The sequence below is a fragment of the Struthio camelus genome, chromosome 6, assembly GCF_040807025.1.
Source record: "Struthio camelus isolate bStrCam1 chromosome 6, bStrCam1.hap1, whole genome shotgun sequence".
NCBI lineage: Eukaryota > Metazoa > Chordata > Aves > Struthioniformes > Struthionidae > Struthio > Struthio camelus.
Genome location: NC_090947.1, coordinates 33,095,151 through 33,115,513, shown reverse-complemented (window position 1 = coordinate 33,115,513; position 20,363 = coordinate 33,095,151). Strand labels below are relative to the sequence as shown.

At 39.8% G+C, this 20,363-nt stretch overlaps 1 protein-coding gene across 1 annotated transcript; it reads left to right on the top strand.

The window, feature by feature from the left end:
• Positions 1-56: 56 nt before the first annotated feature.
• On the top strand, positions 57-20,289 carry IQCB1 (IQ motif containing B1). Its single transcript, XM_009667863.2, has 13 exons — positions 57-788; positions 1,628-1,790; positions 3,357-3,486; positions 5,674-5,767; positions 6,766-6,865; positions 7,413-7,585; positions 10,244-10,356; positions 11,456-11,565; positions 16,583-16,725; positions 17,179-17,327; positions 17,996-18,124; positions 18,508-18,664; positions 19,778-20,289. Exons 1-13 carry the CDS (start codon positions 671-673, stop codon positions 20,005-20,007), a joined length of 1,809 nt encoding a protein of 602 aa, XP_009666158.2. The 5' UTR covers positions 57-670; the 3' UTR covers positions 20,008-20,289.
• Positions 20,290-20,363: the final 74 nt, after the last annotated feature.

Genomic DNA, 20,363 nt, shown 5'->3' with positions numbered 1-20,363 from the left:
CTCGAGGCGGCCCTCTGTAGATTTCCACGAGTGGGACGGTTGGAGGGGCGAGCCCTCAGGCGGATATGCAAATAATCCCTCCTCCCTCAAGGGTGCGCCCTGATTGGTGGAGAGCGGCCGCGACCACCAGCGGGGAGAGGACGGGGTGGAGGTTGGAAGCGGCACCGCCTCTTTAGGACCGGCCATCCCATTCTCCCCTTTCCCCCTCCCCCCCCTTCGCGCGGCCGAAGTGGGAGCGGCCCCGCGCGGCCGTTAGAGCGGCCGTGGCACGGCCCCGAAGCCTCGCGCGTTTTGGGGGTGGAGGGGGAGGGAGCGGCTCTGAGGCGCCGCTGCCGGCCGGGCCGAGGGGCGGCCGCGGAGGGGCCCCTCCGGGCCTGCACGGCAGGGGCAGCTGGGGCCTTCCGCGGCTCCAGCCCCACTCGTGGCGTCCGCGCCCCGCGGGGGCTTTCTGACTGGTACTGGGGAGGGGCAAGCCCCCCCCCCGAGGCCGGTAGAGCAGCCCCCCCTCTCCCCGGCGTGTCCCCTTCCTCGGGGGCAGACTCGCAGCACTCGAGCTCCAAGCTGGTGGTGCAGCGGCTGGTGGTGTGGTGGAACCCCAAACCTACGCAGAAACAATTAAAAAGTGAGCTGGGCTTGTGCTGCTGGTGTTGTGGGCCCCTCTCGGCCTGCTATGGCCAACGCACCCAGCGCGAGGCCGGCAGCCGCGGACCCCAGGGTGCTGGCCTTGGCTGCTCAGGTCACCGAGAGCAAAGATGAGGACGTCCCGGTGTTGCTTCTGCAGTTAAAGGGTAATTAATACCTTTTCTAAAATAAAAGGATGAGATAGTGAAGTATGGATAGGCTTTTTTCCTTCTGTCTGGTTAAATTCAGAAAGTTTTTTCCCCACATATCTAGCAGGGCTGGAAATTCCATAGGCTTGGTAATATAGCTTCTCCTGACAGTTGTACCTGAGTAGCATTTGGCTTGGGAGCACAAGGGAGGATGAGAGGGAGAGGGAATGGAGGCAGCTCTTCTGTCGCTCTCCGTTGTCACCATTTTTGTAAGGCCTGTGCTAATGTGGCAAGGATCTCATGCTTGGTTAAATAATTTCTCCCAGTGCTTTTGGGTAGAGAGCCAGAGGGGCTGAGAGTGATTGTTAGTAAGCAATTTTTAAGTCTTAATGCAGAAACACAATCACAAGCTCCTGCGTGAGTCCCCATACCCTCCCCTTGGACGCATATCCGCTGCCCATAGAAACGGTAGCAACAAGTTAGGTCCTGTTCTAAATGGGGATGTAATTACGAGGAGGTTATACGTTTCACAGTGGCTTTTCATTGTGGTTTTACTTGGCCTAGGAAATTCATACGAGTGGGATACATCCCAGATAATGTATGTTTTACTACTTGAATGTATAATGAGAAAATGGAAATCTAAACTTGGTTGTCCTTCCTAATTGTCATATAATTTAACAAATACATTGTAGCCATAGGAGTGAAAAATGCTGATGAAATGTTTTATGTTACCACTTTTAGAATTACATTGATCCTAGTGTGTGTACACATATTATCTTATGTTTTGAAAAAAAAAATGCATTGTTTTGTCAGACTCATATGCTCCTCCTAGCCATTTTCCTGCTTTCTTCCCACAGCAATTTTAAATAGTGCTTCCTTGGGATGTAAAGAATCAAAAAAAATTAAGCAAGAAATATACTATTATGATCTTACTCAGTACTGCATGCTGGTCCTTAGACAAGACTATTCTCGACTACAGGGAGGCTGGACTACTGCTGCCCAGCTAGCAGAGATACTAAGGTAAGAAAAATTACTCCGAAGTTTTCTTCTTGTTTCTTCTGGGCCTTCATCTTACTCTTTTTCTTTTCAAGCTGTAATGCATTGGCTCACATCCAGAACAAGGCTTGCTGTTCAGGAAAGGCCAGGGTTAAAGTGCAGGGAGCAGTCAAGAGCAAAGGGGTCAGGCACAGCCTAATTGGTCCTGCTTAATTCGTTTCCATTGTGTTGCACTGAGCTGTGCAAACTGTTTGGTGGCACCAGTATGTGTTGGGTTTACCCTTTTTTGTGAACAGAACTCTTCTATGTCACAATATTTGCTGAGTAATTGCTAATTTTGAAGGGCAGTTATTTAAAAAATTGGTTATTTAAAATTCATTTGTAAAAATCTTCAGCCTGATTAACTCATAGCTTGGCTTGAGTAAACATATCTATTTAAATTTTAAATGTAATAGTGGATACAATTAATACAGACCGGATAGCTTGATGTAGTGGTTTAATTAAGAAGATCATAATGTAGTTTAATTCATAGCTAGCAAATACGGCAACTTTAACTTGAATCCCATGATCTAATCTCAGTTTTAAATGTCAGGAAAAATAATTAACTTTTAAGTTTTCCCCAAGTTGTACTTGATTTTGGGTTAACTAGGGAGCAACGTTCTAAGACATGACAAAATTAAACAGCCATCTTGTATTTATACCATATCTGCAATACAAATTTGTAGTGCTAGGAATTTCACTAAGAAATACAAGATTTATCACCAGGGCCGTATGATACTTAAAGCATCTCTTGTAAGCTATTTCAATTTGCAGAGAAAAACGAAATTTATTTTAGTTGCAAAAATATCCTTTTGCAACTACAGGAATCTCAGCTTCCTCTGCCTAGAATTTGTTTTCCAAGGGCTTCAGTAAGCAAAGCTCTACATTTACACATTCACAACAAGCTAACACAGCTCAGATAATATGTCAGAAAACAAAATCCATGAAAAGTTATGAAAACTCTTTTGTTGCACAAGTGTCAGTGCAGAGTAGAGTGAAAAAACTCCCAACTGTGAAACTTGCAGAGCAGTTTCTTGTGAACTGTCTTCCAGAAATGACCAATATGCTTGTAGTAGGTAAAATAATAAAACTCAGATCTGAGGAACTGATTTCTAGCCCACATGTATTCCTCAAGTAGAGGAAAGTTATAGGCAGAATCACTGAAGATTTTTTTTATACATATTTTCATTGCCTGGTCTGCATCCACTTTATCAGGTTTATGTCTGCCTTTCTATTTTACTCTTTTTCCTGATGACCATCAGAGCCCCTAACTAACATGCTGAACAGACCTGCACAGGTCCTGTGACACTAAAGGGGAAAGTGACTTGGCATGCTGTAGTAAGTAGTAATATCCTTGCAGTCTCCAGCCTCACAGTGATTCCTCTTCCTTCTAAGGCAGCTACCTTGGAGTTAGTCACAGCAGTTAACTGTTGTTCAGTGCTAAATTATCTCATTCCAGTCAAGCATTTCTTCTGTGATGACATGACATTCATTCAAAGCTGTTCAGACAGGCCATGGACTATTCAGGTTGGATTGTGTTTCTCATTTCAGTCATTGTTGTGTGGGACTAGAGGTGAAAGAAGATCCTGAGGAATTTTACAAGAAATTTCTTCCTTTAGCTATAGACAACCTGCTGTTTTTGGGAAGACGCCTGCAAGCACGATTTATCCGAGCAATCAAGGTATTTAAATTTCATAGTTAAAGGAGCAAAGTACCTCTGTAAATTTCCCAAGCTTTTATATTCTATGAGTAGGATATTATTCTAGGTATACTGTATGATGAAATTTTATTTTCCAGAAATTACAAAAATTTGTCTTATATCGTGGAGCTTAGAAACTGAAATGTGTCGTCTTGGAGCATTCAGTCTATTATGAGTATAAAACTAGTTTATTACCATACGTTTGTTTAGAGTGTTTGGCTACTACTTGTAGGTTGTTTTTAAAAGGGCAAAAAAGAGCAATTATAAGTCGGATAGAAGAATTAGAAGAGTAAGATAGAAGAAGAATGCCTTACCAAAAGGGAGCCTCCCAATCATCATAGTGTTTTTTTTTTTTAACTTTGCATATAGTTACTTCAGTCTTTGCAGTTGCTGTATTCTTAATGCTTTACTGAACTTTACAAAAAAGAAAGTACAGTTTAGGACATCTTAAGGCAGTAGACTCTAAGTCAGAGATGTTGAAATCTGTTTTGCCGTATAATTTCTGCAGTGAAATTGGCAAAAAAATCTGAAATTGTTCACCGATTCTGAATTGTTGGGAACCCCAAAGAGAGGCTTTGCAAATTAGTAGATATAAGCACTTTCTCTAAGTTTCCTCATGCATTTGAAGCAATCAGAGGTCCAGAATCAGCAAAAAGATTTCAGAATAATTGAAATAAAGAAAATGTCAGAATCTATGAGATTGGTTTAATTTCCTTTTTTCCCTTATTTCCCCTTAGTGTCTCTTTTTTTGGTTTACTGATTTCTTGCATTTAGTCAAAGCTTTTCTATAGCGTTTAATGCTGGGTGCCACAAATGTAATCACTTCTCAGAAAAAATCATTAAATGGCATTCTTTCCGTTAGTTCAATACTTTTAAAGTGCATGTAGTGCTTAAGAAGCAGACTTCCTGAATGACATCCCAGGAGACTTGAGTCTTACCTGCAATATGTAATTTCCCCCGCACTTTCTTATTATGTATTTCAACCTACATGTTCCTTGAGTCATGCCTGTGAGCAACGATTATTCTTGAATGCAAATGCAGTCTATACTATAGTCAGGCTTTTAAAATTTGTGGTCTCAGAGGTGACTGGGCACCCAGACTTGATGCTGGCTCTGTGGAACTTTGGAAATCCCACTCTACCAGCAGAGATTTGTAGTTTATTCTGGCCTCATTTGCTTTCTGTACAAGCCTCTGAAGTCAAGAGAAGTACTGAAATAGCTACCAGAAACTAACATATCCCCGAAACACAGAACAGATATTGTTATGCCTTAACTTAGTACTATATTTTGTGTCTCTCATTGTCAGTATGAACCAAATATAGTGTTAAATCATGACGGATGGTTGGGACTTCCAGCTCAGCTATAGAAATGTCCTTTCCAGAGTTTTATTTGTGGAAGTTCACTTACAGAGGAAGCTATCAGACTGAGTGTTGTATAACAACATTTGTCAGCAACATTGAACTATCAAGAGACCCTTAGCTGTCCACACACCAAGGCTTTAGGTTTCCAGTGGCCTGTGGATCACACTTGGAATACAGACTTTTGACTGTGTATGTGTGTTCATGCATTAAAACCTGAATTCTTCCAGGTCATTGTGTCCAGTCAAGTGTTATCCCAAGCAAACACATATGCAGTCTGTTTCGTAAACTGGTCAATCTTCAGCTTAATAGTGGTTTGGATTTTGCACCTAGACCTCCAACTCGGGACTGTATCCGAAGCCACACTGTGCCAGTCCTTAGCAACCTTCTGCATTTGAATTGCATCTTTGGCTGCTTCACATCATTTAGTTTTGTGCTTTAATCTCAAATAACTCTATTTCCCATTTTTGGATTAAATCTTTGATACATTTGTGCTGAGCTGTTATCTGTCATCTCAGCCCTCCTGTGCCATCAAATATTTTTTTAAGGAATTAACAAGTCTTCTCCATCCCTATTATGATATTTTCAAGAATGGATGCTTTTTTTGTATTCTTTATTGATTGATCTTTGGCCTGGAAGGATTTACAGGTTTTTTTTTTTGACTTGATCCTGGGGTTTGACCAACCTGATTTGGGAAGTTCCTGGTGGAGTTGGTCTCAAAATCCCTGAAACACAGACTTTCCCACTACATCAAGCTATAGTCCTCAAGGAAGATACGTACACATGCATTTATCTACTCCTCTTTTGTTTAGGATAAAGAAAAACAAGATTTTTTACGCTGTTTTCATACAGTAACAGATGCCATCTGCTGGCTGTTCGGTGGGCATATTCAACTAACGGAATGTGGTAAGAGAAAATTAAACTCACAAAACACTGAAAAATTGATTTTCACTCTCTTAAAATAGTTCATTATTCAACAGAAGCAGCAGTATTTAAAATGGAAAAGATCCACTAAACGGAAATATTAAAGAGTTACCCTTGTATTCTTTTGAAGACAAACAGTAAAGGTGTCTTACTGCAATTTCCCTTTGTAATTCTCTATCTTTTAAAAAATCTGGGTTTTATTGTTTTTTTTTTCCCTCTGGTAAAATGCAGTTGATCTCGTTAATCTGTCTCTGTATATGCAGAAATTTGAGCAGAGCGCATAACAAGCCCTAAAAAGGGACAGACTTGGCAACAGATTTCTGAATTTTTTTCCGTGCCAGAAAATTTTATGAATATCTAAGAAACTTTACACTTTGGACAAAATAAGTTTTCAACGAAATGTTAGTCACACTGATTCCTAGGTGATGGTAAAAAGCAGAATTTGTTTTTGTTTCTAACAAAAACTTAAGGATCGTAAGATGTTTAACTAAAAACGGAATGACTGGCAAAATTACTAACGTGCAAACAATGATACACTTGAATAAAAAACAATCATACTTTAATGACATCAGTGGACTTACATTAAATAAACCTGGTGTAACAACCTATCAGGTTTGAAGTGCTTATCTTTTCTGGATATTGCTGCCCCCGTGATAACACTACAGCTTTAACAATAAGGAGGTGTAAGTGTAACATAAAAGGTTTTAAAGACTTTTGTCATTGCAACACCAGTGCCTAATGGATTTCCAAAGACAGAAAAATCAGGGCTCAACATGTTTTTAAGATGTTGAAGGAGTTTACTTTTCCAGTAAGTTTTGGTGTAAAAAAAAAATATAAAAGTAGAGGAAGTCCACTCTAGAAACACTATGTGATTTTTTTTTCTTTGTTATGGCTTATGTTCCATAAAAATACTATAAAAACAAATATTACAGCCATGGTTCACATTGCTTGACTATTTGTTTGTTTTTCTTTTGTTGCAGTCCTGCAAAATGATCATTTCCTGCAGTTGCTAATAACAGATGATATTGAAACAGGAATTATAATGATGTCTGTTTTAAGCAATATTTTGAGGGTCAATAGGTTAGTTGCTTTTATATCTTTGTTTCCTTTCTGAATTATAAATTTAAAAATCAATTTATTACTGCTTTGTAAAATAGAAGCATTTGCATGCACAAAAATTATGGTTATTTCTACAGCCTTTCTTGCAGAAAGGAAAAATTTGTTATTTTCTTTATACTGTTGTTAAATTGAGGCAATGGGAATAAGTTTGAAAAAAGCAACTAGTAGTGCCTCTGCCAATGAGTCATTGGCAGTCATGAATAAGTTACTAATACTGTTTTTTTGATTTTAATTGGAATTAACACGAGAATATCAACTCATTGACAAAAAGAAAAATGCTATTCACTTCGTTTTCTTCTCATCCTGGATCAGATTGCTGGTGCAGCTAGTTGGGCATGTTGAATTGCCCAACGTCTAACATTTCTAAGAGGAAGTCACTGTTAAAAAGCTCATAGTTTATAACGCTTCTCTCTCTCTCTCTCTCTCTCTCTCTCTCTCTCTCTCTCTCTCTCTCTCTCTTTCTCCCTCCCCCCCCTCCTTTTTTTTTTTTTTTTTTTTTTAAATCAAGTCCTGTCTTGCTTCGTGTTGGTGAGAAGATTCTCCACTCTGTTTTGGATGAACTTGTTTATAAGCTTTCATCTACCACCAATCCTGTCATAGGAAATGCTGCTACAAAACTGCTACTTTCACTGGCAAAATTTTGTGAGCAACTTGTGAAGTTACTCACAACTCGCTACAAAGGTTTGTAAATATGCATGGGACCAATGGCTCAGCTTCTCCTTTCATTCGATTTAAAAATACAAGGGTGGAGGTTGCCCAGCGGCATCTCAGTTCTCAGAGAGAACCTGCAGTGCTGCTTGTTCCCCTCTCCCTGCCCCGCCTGCCTTGTTCATTTTCATTGTAGTTTAAGGTTTTGTCCCTATTTCTGCTTCCTAGATTTTTTTCTTCTGTGCATTGGGGACTTTTCATATGGTAACTTGCCTCTTGTAGTTGTTGTTTGTTACTTTCAATATGGTTCTCCTCTTTCTATGTGAAGTAGTGCATCTTCTTTCCTGCAAAGTTTGGATATTGATGGATCCTAGGTAGCAGGTACCTGCACTGCTTCAGTGAGGGCTGTGTGTTGGACGTCTACCAGTCTGCTAAGCCTCACTAGTTCAGAAGCTTGGAAGTTTTGCTTAAAGCCATCTTTTGATCCTGGCTATTACAGGTCTACTCATCTGATAGGTGCTGCTCAGCTACTGAGGAGTTAGCTGTCTTCAGATGTAGAGGGGATCGGAGTGAACCCCTTCCAAAGAATTCATCAGATGAGTTTATCATTCTGACCTGATGCCTTTAGATGAGGAGACTGAGTGTGCATATAACCTGCTGTCTTTTCTTCACTATTTAATGTGGAGTCCCATTTAATGTTTCTGCCTTCAACCGAGCAAGGAGCTCCAGCATTCCCCTTCTTTCTCTGCTCCCGTGTCCACAAAGACTAGAAAAAAGGATTTAATGCTTGCTAGTGCTTTTATATTCTGATTATCATTGATGGTCACAGCTGCTTGTGGGAAGCCTTAATCTTTTTGGGACAAGGGCAATAAACAATCCCTAGGCAAGGGCAAGAGCAATCTCTAGACCAAAAGGGACTAATCCCTTTTTTTATGACTGACTACTTATTAGCCAGTGCTAGCCAGAGAAATTTCTGAATCAGATGGGCCGCTTTTACCATTCTTACCTACAAAATTGAGAGAAGACTTCTTTTCAATATGAAGTGAAATACAGCTTGCCTCATGCTGGTATGCTGTGGATTTTTCTGAAGCTGTTGTGATGGGCTGATCATCCCAGCTGTAGAACAGTGCCTTGTCTAAAGAAATGCAAGTCTCCATCAAAGAAATGTGCTTTAGGGGTTATAGTTTATTTTGCTCCAGAATCAACAAAATGCCACAGCCATTTAGAGACTCTTCCTTCTGTGTGTATTTCCTGTTTCCGGTAAGAAAAAGACCACTTCTTTTTTTAAGTTAGAGCCCTTATGTTAGCTTTTACTCAGGCTCTGGAATCCTTTAGATTGTTGTTGCTGTTCCTCAAACTAAGAAGCATTACAGCATTACAGCATTTTCACCATCTGGCCATCTCATTGAAGTAATTTGGCTTCACAATGATTCAGAGCTCTTACCAGTATGAGGTACTTCAGTGTTAGCTTTCTGTCCACCGCCCTGTGGTGAGGAAATCCCCTAAAACTCACACCTTCAAGGTTAGCAGTCTTTACTTGAGGATTCCAGGAGGGCCTGGTATTTCTCTCTGCGTTGGATGACATGTCTGAGAGGCACTCTTAAGCTGCTACTTGTCGCTAGCTGAAAGGTCCGTAGATAGTGCTGTGTAGTCTTCAGAAACTGGCAAATGGGTCATGTCAGACCTACAGACTTCTGTGAGGAACTCCCTTGTGTGGCCAAGCTACTTGCTGTTGCAGAGGTCAGGCAGTCTTGGGGTACCTACTGGCTCTATCTGGCGTCTCACACATGTCTCTTCCAAAGTTTTGAACCGTAACTGTCACTCCAAAGTGGTGCATGTTTGATAGAGCAGAGGTGCTGTTTCTGTTTGCAGGAAGGATTTTGTGTTCCATATCCAAATCCTGTAAGTGTTCATGATGGATTCTTGCTTGGAGTTGCCCAATGTGTGAAGTTGCTTATGGATAATGACTTGAGGACAGAAAAGTTATCTGAAACTGGAATTCTTCAGGAGTCTATCAAATGCACACCTGCTTCCTGATGTCCTTTTCCCCTCAGACTCCCTGGAAAACTCTCAAGCTCTGTGATTTCTCTGAGAGAGAGCTAAGAAGGCATATGTAACTGTCTACATTGTGTCCTTCTGTGTGCAGCACAGGGTGTATGTGTGTGTTGAGGGAGCACAAGGGCACTTTTCAGCTACTTTGAGCCTAAAAAGTTATTTAGCTCGAGGACTGGGCACACAGGGATACTATACTGTAGAGACAGACATCAAAGAACTCCAGTTATAAGTAAATAAATGTTATTGTGAAAAATATGAAAGTAGTGCTAATAAAACCTCACACTTGCATAGTGCATTACATCCTCTTAGAGCCTTACAGAGACTTACTGGTAAGAAGTATATTTAAGTGCCAGTTATGTGGACACACTAAGTAGTGATTTGAGCATGCAAAACTATAATTGTATAATGCTGCTGTGATGATTGGAGCACTAGGTATTCATTGATAATATTGTCTATTGAAATTCAAAGATAACTGATTGTATTCAGCTCTAGTCTAGTGTTCCTTTACACATAGAATCAAATTTGATTTTTTTGACTTGAAAAATGTTAGTTTGAAATCCTGAAAAGAAAAATTCACCTTTGCACTATCGCATGCTTATTATTCTCTCTCTCTCTCTCTCTCTCTCTCTCTCCTAGGACTAAAAGTGCTTTTAAGTAAGCAGTGGATGGGCAAAGGATTTGACAGAGATCTCAGTCAACTTTTGGACCTGCTATACTTGGAACAGTCCAATGGAAAAGGGGAAATGCAGGTGCTGAATTTTAATGAAACTTTCATATGTGAAATCCTAGTTACATGTGATTTATATATGTTTATAATGGATTTGCTATATCACTTTGTCTCAGTTTTTCAAAGCTTGTTTTATTTGTTCACTATATCAATGGACTTTTTAAGTTTCCTCTTTATTCATTTTCTTCCTATCACTGTTGAAGACATCAAGAAATTGTCTTATAATTAAGGTCCTGGAATGTGACTCAAGAGGTTGGCTTTATTTTGTGGATTCACCATAGATTTCCAATACAACCATAGAGAAATAATTTAATTTCATTTTGTTAACTATAAAATAAAAATAACTTTATCTGCTCATTTCACAGCAGTGTTACAAACGTAGATCTCTGAATTCTTGGGAGCATTCACCTAGAATTAAGAGCCATATACTCCAGATGAGAAAATGTTCAATAAGAATATCTTCTGGGCTGTGTTCTCAGGAAAAGAGCAGATTTTGGTAATAAGTTTTATGAACTTATTACCAAAATTTTACATGCAGGTTTCTCAGAGATAATAGTTCAAAGGAAATCAGTGTTATATTTGTAGAGACCTGTTTGCATCTTAAATAGAGCAGGATTTTTTTCTGAAGAATTACCATGTAAAAATATAATTGATTTTTTCCATGTTTGTTGCATTGCAGTGATTTCTGACCGTACTGAAAATAGTAATGTTTTCCTTAATGTTACTTCTGCAAATTTCTTTCTGTCCTCTCTAGCATAGGTATTTTGAGTTAACACTTGAAATATCAAGTGCTTCAGTTGTTTTAAATTCAAATTTCTAACATTAGTTCGTGCAGCTAATATATATTTTATATTTGTGCTGTGGATTCATCTGTTTACCAAAAAAACATTGATCGAGATGATCAGGGGAGCTGCCTTTGGAGCAAATGGATAGGGTTCATGGTAATAATTTTCTTATAGGAGCTTAAATTCACAAAACTGTAACAGAAACACTGCATCTTCATGCATTTCACAATTGATATTATTTTGGCCAAACACTGAGATTGTTCCAGATATGCAAGTGGTAATGAAGTGTTTTTGTATGCAGAGAAAATATCCCACTGACTGCTTTATTAATTTCAGAGGCAGCATCAAGCAGCTTGTTTAATCCAGGCTACGTGGAGGGGATTTCAGACAAGGAAAAGACTAAAAAAGCTTCCTCAAGCAGTGACTGCTTTACAAAGAAGCTTCAGGTAAACAACGTTGTTTTGTAAAAAGCATTCAGGAGAAGAATCTAATAAAAAGATTTGGTTTGGTTTGGTTTTCCTCAGGTCATACAGTCACAGGAAGAACTTAGGAGGTCATCTAATCCAACCTCGTGCTCAAAGTGGGGCCAGCCTCAAAATTAGATCGGGCAGCAGGGGCCCATGTCTAGTTCTGGAGATCTCCAAGGATGGAGATTCCACAACCTTCCTGGGCCCCTGTCCTGAAGCTGCACCATTCAACTTGTGAAAAATTCTTTCATTTAGAGGCAGTGGGAATTTTCCTTATGGCAACTTGTTATCTGTGCCTCTCGTCCTTCAGCTGTGTAACTCGTAAGTCTGGCTGTGTCTTCATTGCCCTCCCTTTAGGTAATGGAAGACAGAAATTAGATCTCTTCTCCCTTAGCCAGGCTAAACAAAGCCAGCCGTTTGCCTGTGCTCATATATCATTCACTCCCGCCCCCTAACTGTCCCCATCTGAACTCTCTGCAGTTTGTCAGTATTGGTCTTATACTGGGGGTGCCCAAAATGGACAGTATTTGAGGTGTGCCCTCATGAGTGCTGAGTAAAGGGAAGTAATAATTTCCTTTGACTTGCTGCTTTAGCTTTTGCTAGTGCAGCCCACTCTGCAGCTAGGCTTTGTTACCGCAGGGGCATGCTACTGGCTTGTGTTCAACTTGTCCACCAGGACGCCAGGTCTTTTTCAGTGGAGCTGCGGTCTAGGTAGTCAGTGCCCAACCTGTACTGATTCATGGAGTTATTCTGTCCCAGGTGCAGGACTTTCTGTTTGAACTTCATGTGGTTTCTGTTGACCCGTTTTCTGTTTGTTGAGGTTTTTCTGAGTGTCAGCCTTGCCCTCCGGTCTGTGGGAGACTATGATGACAGCTTTGCTAAAATCAAGGTCCAATCAATGGACCAATTTGGTCCAATCCAAATCAGTGACATCCACTGCTCTCCCTCATCCACAGAGCCAGTCATCCCATCACAGAAGACAATTGGGTTGGACAAGCACGATTTGCCTGTGATAAATCTGTGCTGGCTGTTCCCATTCACTTCCTGTCCTTCATGTGCCTGGAAATGGCTTCCCAGAGGACTTGTTCCCATGGCCCACGGAACGAGGTTGGGCTGACCAATAGATCCTCTGTCTTGAAGATGCCTTTTTCCAGTCAGCTGTTATTTCTGAAACATAAAAGTAATGTAATGCCAATATGAGCTGTTTCACTGCAGATTCTTTTAGCAGAAACATCCAAACAATGTGCCTTTCCAGCAGTACCAAACTGCCACTTCTGATGCCAAAAGCTCCAACTGTCCCTTTCCCAGCTGCCACACTTCCTCTTTTCCATGAAACAACTTCTACAATGCTTTTATGTGTTTTCTATGTAAAAATTTATAGCATATGGAAAACTAAAAGTGTGGGACTGTGTAGCGTTGGATTGCACCAAGTAACGCTAGGAGATAATATGCTGGTGGCAGAACTCATGTTCACAGTTAACTTGTTACAAAATTCCACCATAAATTAAATGTGGAGCTGCCCTGGAGCCAGGGCAGAGTGCTACAGAAACCAAGGACTGTAGTGCTTGCTCAGTATAGTGCTTTACAAGACGGTATGCTACATTAAAATTTGAGATCTTGAGTAAGTGTCATACGTGCGGTCACTTCAATGAGCTAGAAATAATGTCGTCTGGCTTGAAGCACTGCAGGATAATGAAACTGCATAAAAAATGCTTGTCTTACCTAACGCAGTATTTCAGCAATATGTGTTTGCTAACTCTTTTGAGAAGTTTAGTGAATTTTTAACATAGTAAAGGGATCTAAATAAAGCTCAGACTCCACAGTGTGTTTGTATTCAATCCTTTCTGCACATGCTAAGCGCTGTCCTGTCTAAACTAAATCTTTCAAATCGATTAGCCAAATCACACTGTTTTCTGATCAAGCTGTTAGAGAGCAGATGGTTATGATTTGTCATCTAGACTGGCATTAAGAAGATATTGGACTATCTAGGGAGTAATCTTTACATTCTGGAAGATTTGCAGGAGGAAGCAGTCTGTCCATTGAGGGACACTACCCACCTCAGGTTTTGTGCTGGAATACCAAGGATGACATCCTTGTGACTCGTTCCTATTCCACCATATTCTTTCTTTGGGCTAATATTTCTGCCCACATCAGGCATCTTGTGAGCCTGTAAGCCAAAATCATAGCCCAGAAAACTTGCAGTATGGGATAAGACGTAACTTCATAAAGCAGAAAGGGAAGGGTAGCGAGGTTATCAGCAATGAACCAGCTGCTTAAATTTCTTCTGTCATGTTTTCAGTATTGCAAACTTTAGTGCTTGCCTCTTAAATAAGTACTTCCTCAGTCATTAAATAGACTTTTGTATGTGTTGGTTTAAATTTGAAAGGAATGGAAACGTATTAATATTTTTAGAGTCATGTGTTTATGGCCCAGTCAGTCCTGGTACAATACAGCAACTGTACAATGCCAGTGTTTTTATCCTGTCTAGTTCAAACTGCAGTTAGACGGTTATACTGAAAAATAAAAACAGCGTTTGGAATACTGTAAGCATAACTTTAGGAGAGCTTTCAAGAAGCTCTTTGAATTCTTAACAATCAGGACTTGGTTATATTTACAGAGTTTTGTGGTGGAGATCGATTTTTAGAGCAAGCATGGTTAAATACTGCTGAGGCTGAAACTCAAAACTTGGCTCACCTGCAGCTGCCCGGGAGGATCTTAAGCTACAAGTTACGCACTTCTGAAACTCTGTGGTTTTAGAAATCTCTCCTCAGTGAATATTACAGCTTGTAATCTCTCCTTGAAGTTCGTTCAAGGACTCGTAGTCCTTGAACTGTTAAAATGGCAATAGTTTTTATTAGTCATGCATGCCTCAAAAATTAAACTATTTAAAATATGTAAATAGATGATCAAAGGAAGGCTTATCTGTACCCTGAACTGCTGAAGGAAGCTTGGATCTCAGCCTGGGTGTGTTTCACCTCTGTTCAGAGGCATTTCCCTGGTGTAGTGTGGTCTTGCGCGAACAAATATGGCTTATCATGAGGAGGAGTAGAGAATGAAGAAGAGTGTGCATTTTACAGACTGCACAGGAAATGATCAGTATCAAAGAAACCTTTAAATGCCTGACAGACGCTATTGGTAGCTTAACAGATGCACATCTGAGAAGTCCATCAAATATTCTTATTGCTTTCCACCCAATGGAGTGTCTAAAGATTTCCAAGGAAAACTATTAATAGTTTTATCGAGAAAAAGTCATTGTAAGTCCTGTTTGGTCCTGTAATATCATTCTGCTTAGAAGTATAATATGTGCCTGCTTGGATTAAAAATGCAAAGATTTATAGCTCTGATTTGCTGAAGTGTGTGGGCTGAAAATCTCTAGTTTCCTTGGGACCATTCAGAAGTAATCACATATATCATGATCTATCTCTGTAGGTCGATGTGTGGGCGCGCTTCAAGTCTGCATTACTGTCATAAAAGGATTATGGTCTATTAGATTGTGGTGGAGGCTGTTTACCACTTAGGGCCACATCTTTAAATCCAGAGTATCTTTTTTACAAAACAGCTTCCATTCCATCTTCCCCACTCAGTTATGGAGACTGAGGGGAAACTATGGTTAATGGGAAAGTTACAGCTAAGTTTATACTAGAGGTGGGGAATATACAGATAACTCAATATTACTGTGAGTCTAGAGGTACATGACATATAGTGATATCAAAATTACTGGACATTAATACTAGTCTAGTGCCTTTTTTTTTCTCTCTCTTCCTGCCACCTCTTGTGCCCGTGCTCTGTCCATTTGTTCCCCTTTCCTAATGTTTAAGACACTCCTTTCATTGTCACCTAGAAAACTGCTAGAGCAGAGCAGAATTTACAGCCGTGGGCATAGCTGGGGTACTCAGATCCTGAGAGGGCAAATAACTTTGTTGTGATGGGAGAAGAGAAGGTGTCAAAGCACCACCTCATTGTGGGGTGAAGTTGTAAAGTCTCAAGCCTTAATCTGCTAATGAGGTTAGGTCCACTGGGACAAGAAGGGGTAGGGAAGGGAAGGGAGGGGAATCCTCGTTCACAGCTCCTCGAGCTTCACTGAGACTGTATCCGAATGGTCTCAGTAGTTATTAGTTTAGATATATCTATATATTTATTTAGTATAGCTATACTGGTATTAATATATTAGTCTGTATATTAATATGTTAGTATAAATAAAGGTGATATATAGGCTATTGCCATTACTGGCTTAAACATTCAAGGGCCAGTTACTTTGAGCTCCGTGTCTCATCTGTGAAACGTCTGCTGGGGTTTTTATAATGCTAAGCACAGTAGTGCAACAGCCTACCATCAAATTACAACAACCAGTAGAGATGAAGAAGAATTTGAGCCTTCCAATTTTAAGGAATAGTGCAAGATAATTCTTTCCTAGTGTTCTGTTAACCATGTTGATGGAAGAAATGTGTCAAGTTGTATTTCTTGGATAAAAATAATCTGAAATTTAAGAAATTAGCCTTAAGAACCAACATTCAGATCTAGTTCTGCAGTCTGTACAAAAATAATAGTGAGTATTATGGAAATCAGGTGCAATGCAGGCTGATGCATAAACTGGAAAAATACATATTGGCGTAGATGACTACCTCTTCCCCAGATGGTGGAATCGGAAGTTGTTCCAGTTCATGCTAGCTGAGAATGCCCCACATGGAGCATCATTACCCTTAGTGTCCCTATAACTTTACCTTAATTAAAAACATATCCTTTGATGTGATACCAAATTGAAGGACTAGCTCAGAATTTCTCATGTTTATAGATGGTGTGGGTATTGTGTTACCTTGCTGGTGATCTTTCATTGCTTGGTGAGGTCCTGCAGAAACTTTATATTATTACCGACAGCTGAGCTGGCAGATCATTCTGCAGTTTTCCTGCCTTGCTGCTAGACGATTCAACATAAAGGGAGATGCTTTTAAAGAGATTAAAATTTAAGCAAAATTGTTAATATATTTGTGTTTTGCAGGGCTAAACGGAAACAGGAGCTGCAGCATTTAAAAAAACAAAAAGAAGATGAGGCTCTAAAACAGCAAATGCAACTGCAGAGACAGAGGGCCATGAGACATTTCCATGAGCGACAGCTGGCCTTACTGGAAATAATCCATGCCAGTATGATTTATATTAAACTATATCAGAAGATTAAACTGTCTGGGTCTCTGTAAGAATGTTTTCTCCAAATATATTTCCTAATCTTGCATGTCTATTTTCACTATAGTCTTACTGTCTCTTCTGACCCAGTTATCTGATGGAGAACATGCTAATTTGTCAAGGGATCGGTAACTTTGCCAAAGACATGGTGGCATGAGATCTGTTGCCTTCAAAGACAGTGCAGGGGAAAGGGAGACCCAGTTTTCTTGTGTTTATAAAGCTCCACTGTGGCTACAATTCTTCTCTAAGAGATGGCTCACAACTAGTTCCTTGCCTTTGATTTAGAATTAAGAGGGTTTTTTTAACTGATAGCACCCAACCTTTTTGGTATGGTCTAGTAGAAGGATTAAAAATGTAAATTGTTAAGAGATCACAACCCACAGTCTTATAACTGGATTTTTGTCACGTCCTTAGGTCAGGTAGATAAGCACATGCAGGAAATGGAGAGAAAATCAGCATTAACTATCCAGAGATTCTGGCGAGGATATAGAGCGAGAAGATATTTTCATCAACAGAAGCAATCTCTTAAGGAATATAAAGCAGCTGTCATCATTCAGAGAGCGGTAAGTACATAAATTTTGTTCTGGCAATAGTTAGAACTGAGCGGATTATTGCGATGCCTCAAAAAGCTCAGTTTGTTTACTTCTCTTAATGGCAATTGAGGAATACTTTATTCCAAAATTGTTCAGAAAATAGACCTAGAGCCCCAAGTTTTTTGGAGGGTTTACACCTCACATAAGTTAAAAAGTATCATACAATTTTGTAACTAAAATATAAAAGCTGCCACTTTGAAACCAAAGGCTGGATTTTCTACGCACCTCAGATAAGCTAGTAATTTATTACTGTGAGGGTGGTTGTACACAGGAAGGAACAGGTTGCTCAGAAAGTTTATGAAGGCTCCTCTATCCTTGAAAATATTAAAAAACTGACTGGACACGGTCCTGGATGACGTGATCTGTCAGATCCTGCTTGAGTAGGGGGGCTGAACTAGACAATCTCTAGAGGTCCCTTTCACCTTCATCTATTCTGTGATTCTGTGTTTATTAGTATTCTAGCTTATGATTTAGTGTTCATGCTGACCATCCTATCTTGCCTCTTCAACATTATAGCTAAAGTTATGTTTTAACAGATACAGTACTGGGAAATTTCTCTTTTAACTGACTGATTACAAACAAAATAAGAAAACAAAATTTCTTATGGGTGATTACATTCTCATTTGTTCTTTTTTAAGGCTTGTAAATTCTTGGAAAAAAGAAGGAAAAAGAGAGTTCTCTCTCCTTGGAAAGACACCAAAGGACTTACTGATGAGCAGAGACTGGCTTTAAAGCAGAAGGTGGATGACTACATCAAATTGCATCCGGTCTGTTTCTCAGTCATTTCATAATTCCTATTATCCATGCAACATAACACATTGTAGGGATGAAATATATTCAACTTTATAAATTCTGATCAAGATAATATATGTGAGGTATGCATATATTAATCCTGCTTGTTCAAGAAGAGCAAGGTACTAGAAAACCGGGGGTTTTAACATTAGTCTAGTAAAACTGGTCAAAGCAAACTGTAATTGGAAAAGCATATAGACTTGATGATGAATAGCTTTGGAGGGAACTCCACAGGAAGCTAAATGATTAAGTAAGTTAACAATTAAGAACAGTATTTGCACTTCTTGTTTAGACATTTACCCACAAAAGTTTTAAAACAGCCAGCTCTTAATGTTGATGAACTGTTATGTTCCTCCAGGCTTCCCAAATGTCAGAAGAAATGAGTAAAGAATTATATACACAGGCCCAGGAAAAGCTGGCGCAGTTTCTTTTGAGGAGCAGTCTGGATCGGAGAGCAGCGCAGAGGAGAGAGACATTACTGGCTCAGGTCAACACTGATGTGGAGCTGCTAATGAGTATGTGATTGCTCTAGAGACATAGTTTTGCTTACCATTTGGATTGAACTAATTTTAGAGGGAAAAGTATAGGATTAACCGTGAACAGTGTAAAGTCTTATTTCAAAACTGAAATATTTTTCTTCCTTTACCATATGCCATTTCTTGAGATACAAATCTCTTTGTTACTGATTATCCATATTTTGCCATAAGTTAAGTATATATATACACACTTGCTTTGCAAGTCATGTCTCATTCTTCTGTTGGAAGTATTTCTCTGATATGTTTGCAACAAAAGCAATGGCCCTGTAAAAGGCATTAAAGTCTCTAGGAAGAAGATCTTACACAACCCCTTACACTACATTTGATTTATCTTCTTCTGTTTTCTTATTTTGTAAGTAAACTGTTGGTTGATGTATTCTCACCTCTTCCAGATAAGGAGGAATATCTCTGAGCTATGCATTCTGAGTCACGTCTTCATTTTCACTGACCTGGCTGTATTTGTAACGGAATTCACTATTATGCCATCTTAATTCCAGACAAGTAGCGTGGAATGAAAGAGCGAGAACAGCAAACTGCAGCCACCAGAGAGCACCCAAGCAGGACAAAATTCAGCAAGTTACTGAATTCTGTCACTTAGTCTGTCACATGCTGTGCCGCTGCAGCTCCTCGCTCCCTGAACTGGCAGATCAGCAATCTCATGTTGTGGTGGAGCCCCTATGCAGGGATGATGCAGTGATGCTGCGCCAGGGCAGTGGAAACACTACAGTGGTGTCACCCTGCCCCTGGAGTGCTGATCCAGCAGTAGTGACCAACAGTAACTCCTCCTCCTCTTAGATCATAGTTTTACAAGCAATCTGTTTTGGTGAGTGCCAGTGCTGCCCACAAAAGAGGTAGTCCTGCTTTTCCCCTTGTTCTGTCTTCTCCATTATGTGTTTTTTTTCAGGTTAGCCTTAATTTGGATGGCTTCTCCTACCTACTTTATCATGTAGCCATAAAATACTAATGCCAGCACAGGGAAAGGAATGACCCAGGACAGTGGGAGGGTAGGGCTGCTTCTTCTTGGTTTAAAATATTCATAAACTGCAGCATAAGAAACAAAATACGGAAGTCTTTTTCTCCTTGTCGTTACAGATGCTCCAGGGCTAGCAGAGACCACAGAAAAAGATCTTGATATCTTTATGAGTCGGTCAGTCCCTGTAGCTACCAAGGCCAAACAATCTCACAACACTATGCTGAAATACACCTGCTGGCCATGGTGGAAGAAGCTTGGAGACGAATTTGTAGAGGATGATGTCATTCCTGATGAAGCCCTGAATGCAGAACTGGGAACTCTGTTCATTGGTGGAAGGAAATCTTTTTAGTTGACAAGCAGAAGAATCTGTTATTCACTCATCCAGACTCATTCCTTGTATTATGCATTTATGTGCATGTGTTTTTAAACAAGGAAAACACTTGAATTCTAAGACAAAGCACTGAAGAAGACCAAAGGTTTATTTTATTGCACTTTATTGATCTTATTAAGAATCTCTTCTGTAACCTGCTACCTGCCATCCTGTGCATCAACAGTAAATTCCTATCCACTGTGCTGTTACAACTAGGATTTAATTAGTGTAGTTGTAAATGAAGACATTTCATAAACTATATCACTTTAAGTGTATAATCTTTGGCTTTTTAGTTATTATTCATACTTGGATTCATCACCAAAGAACCACACCAT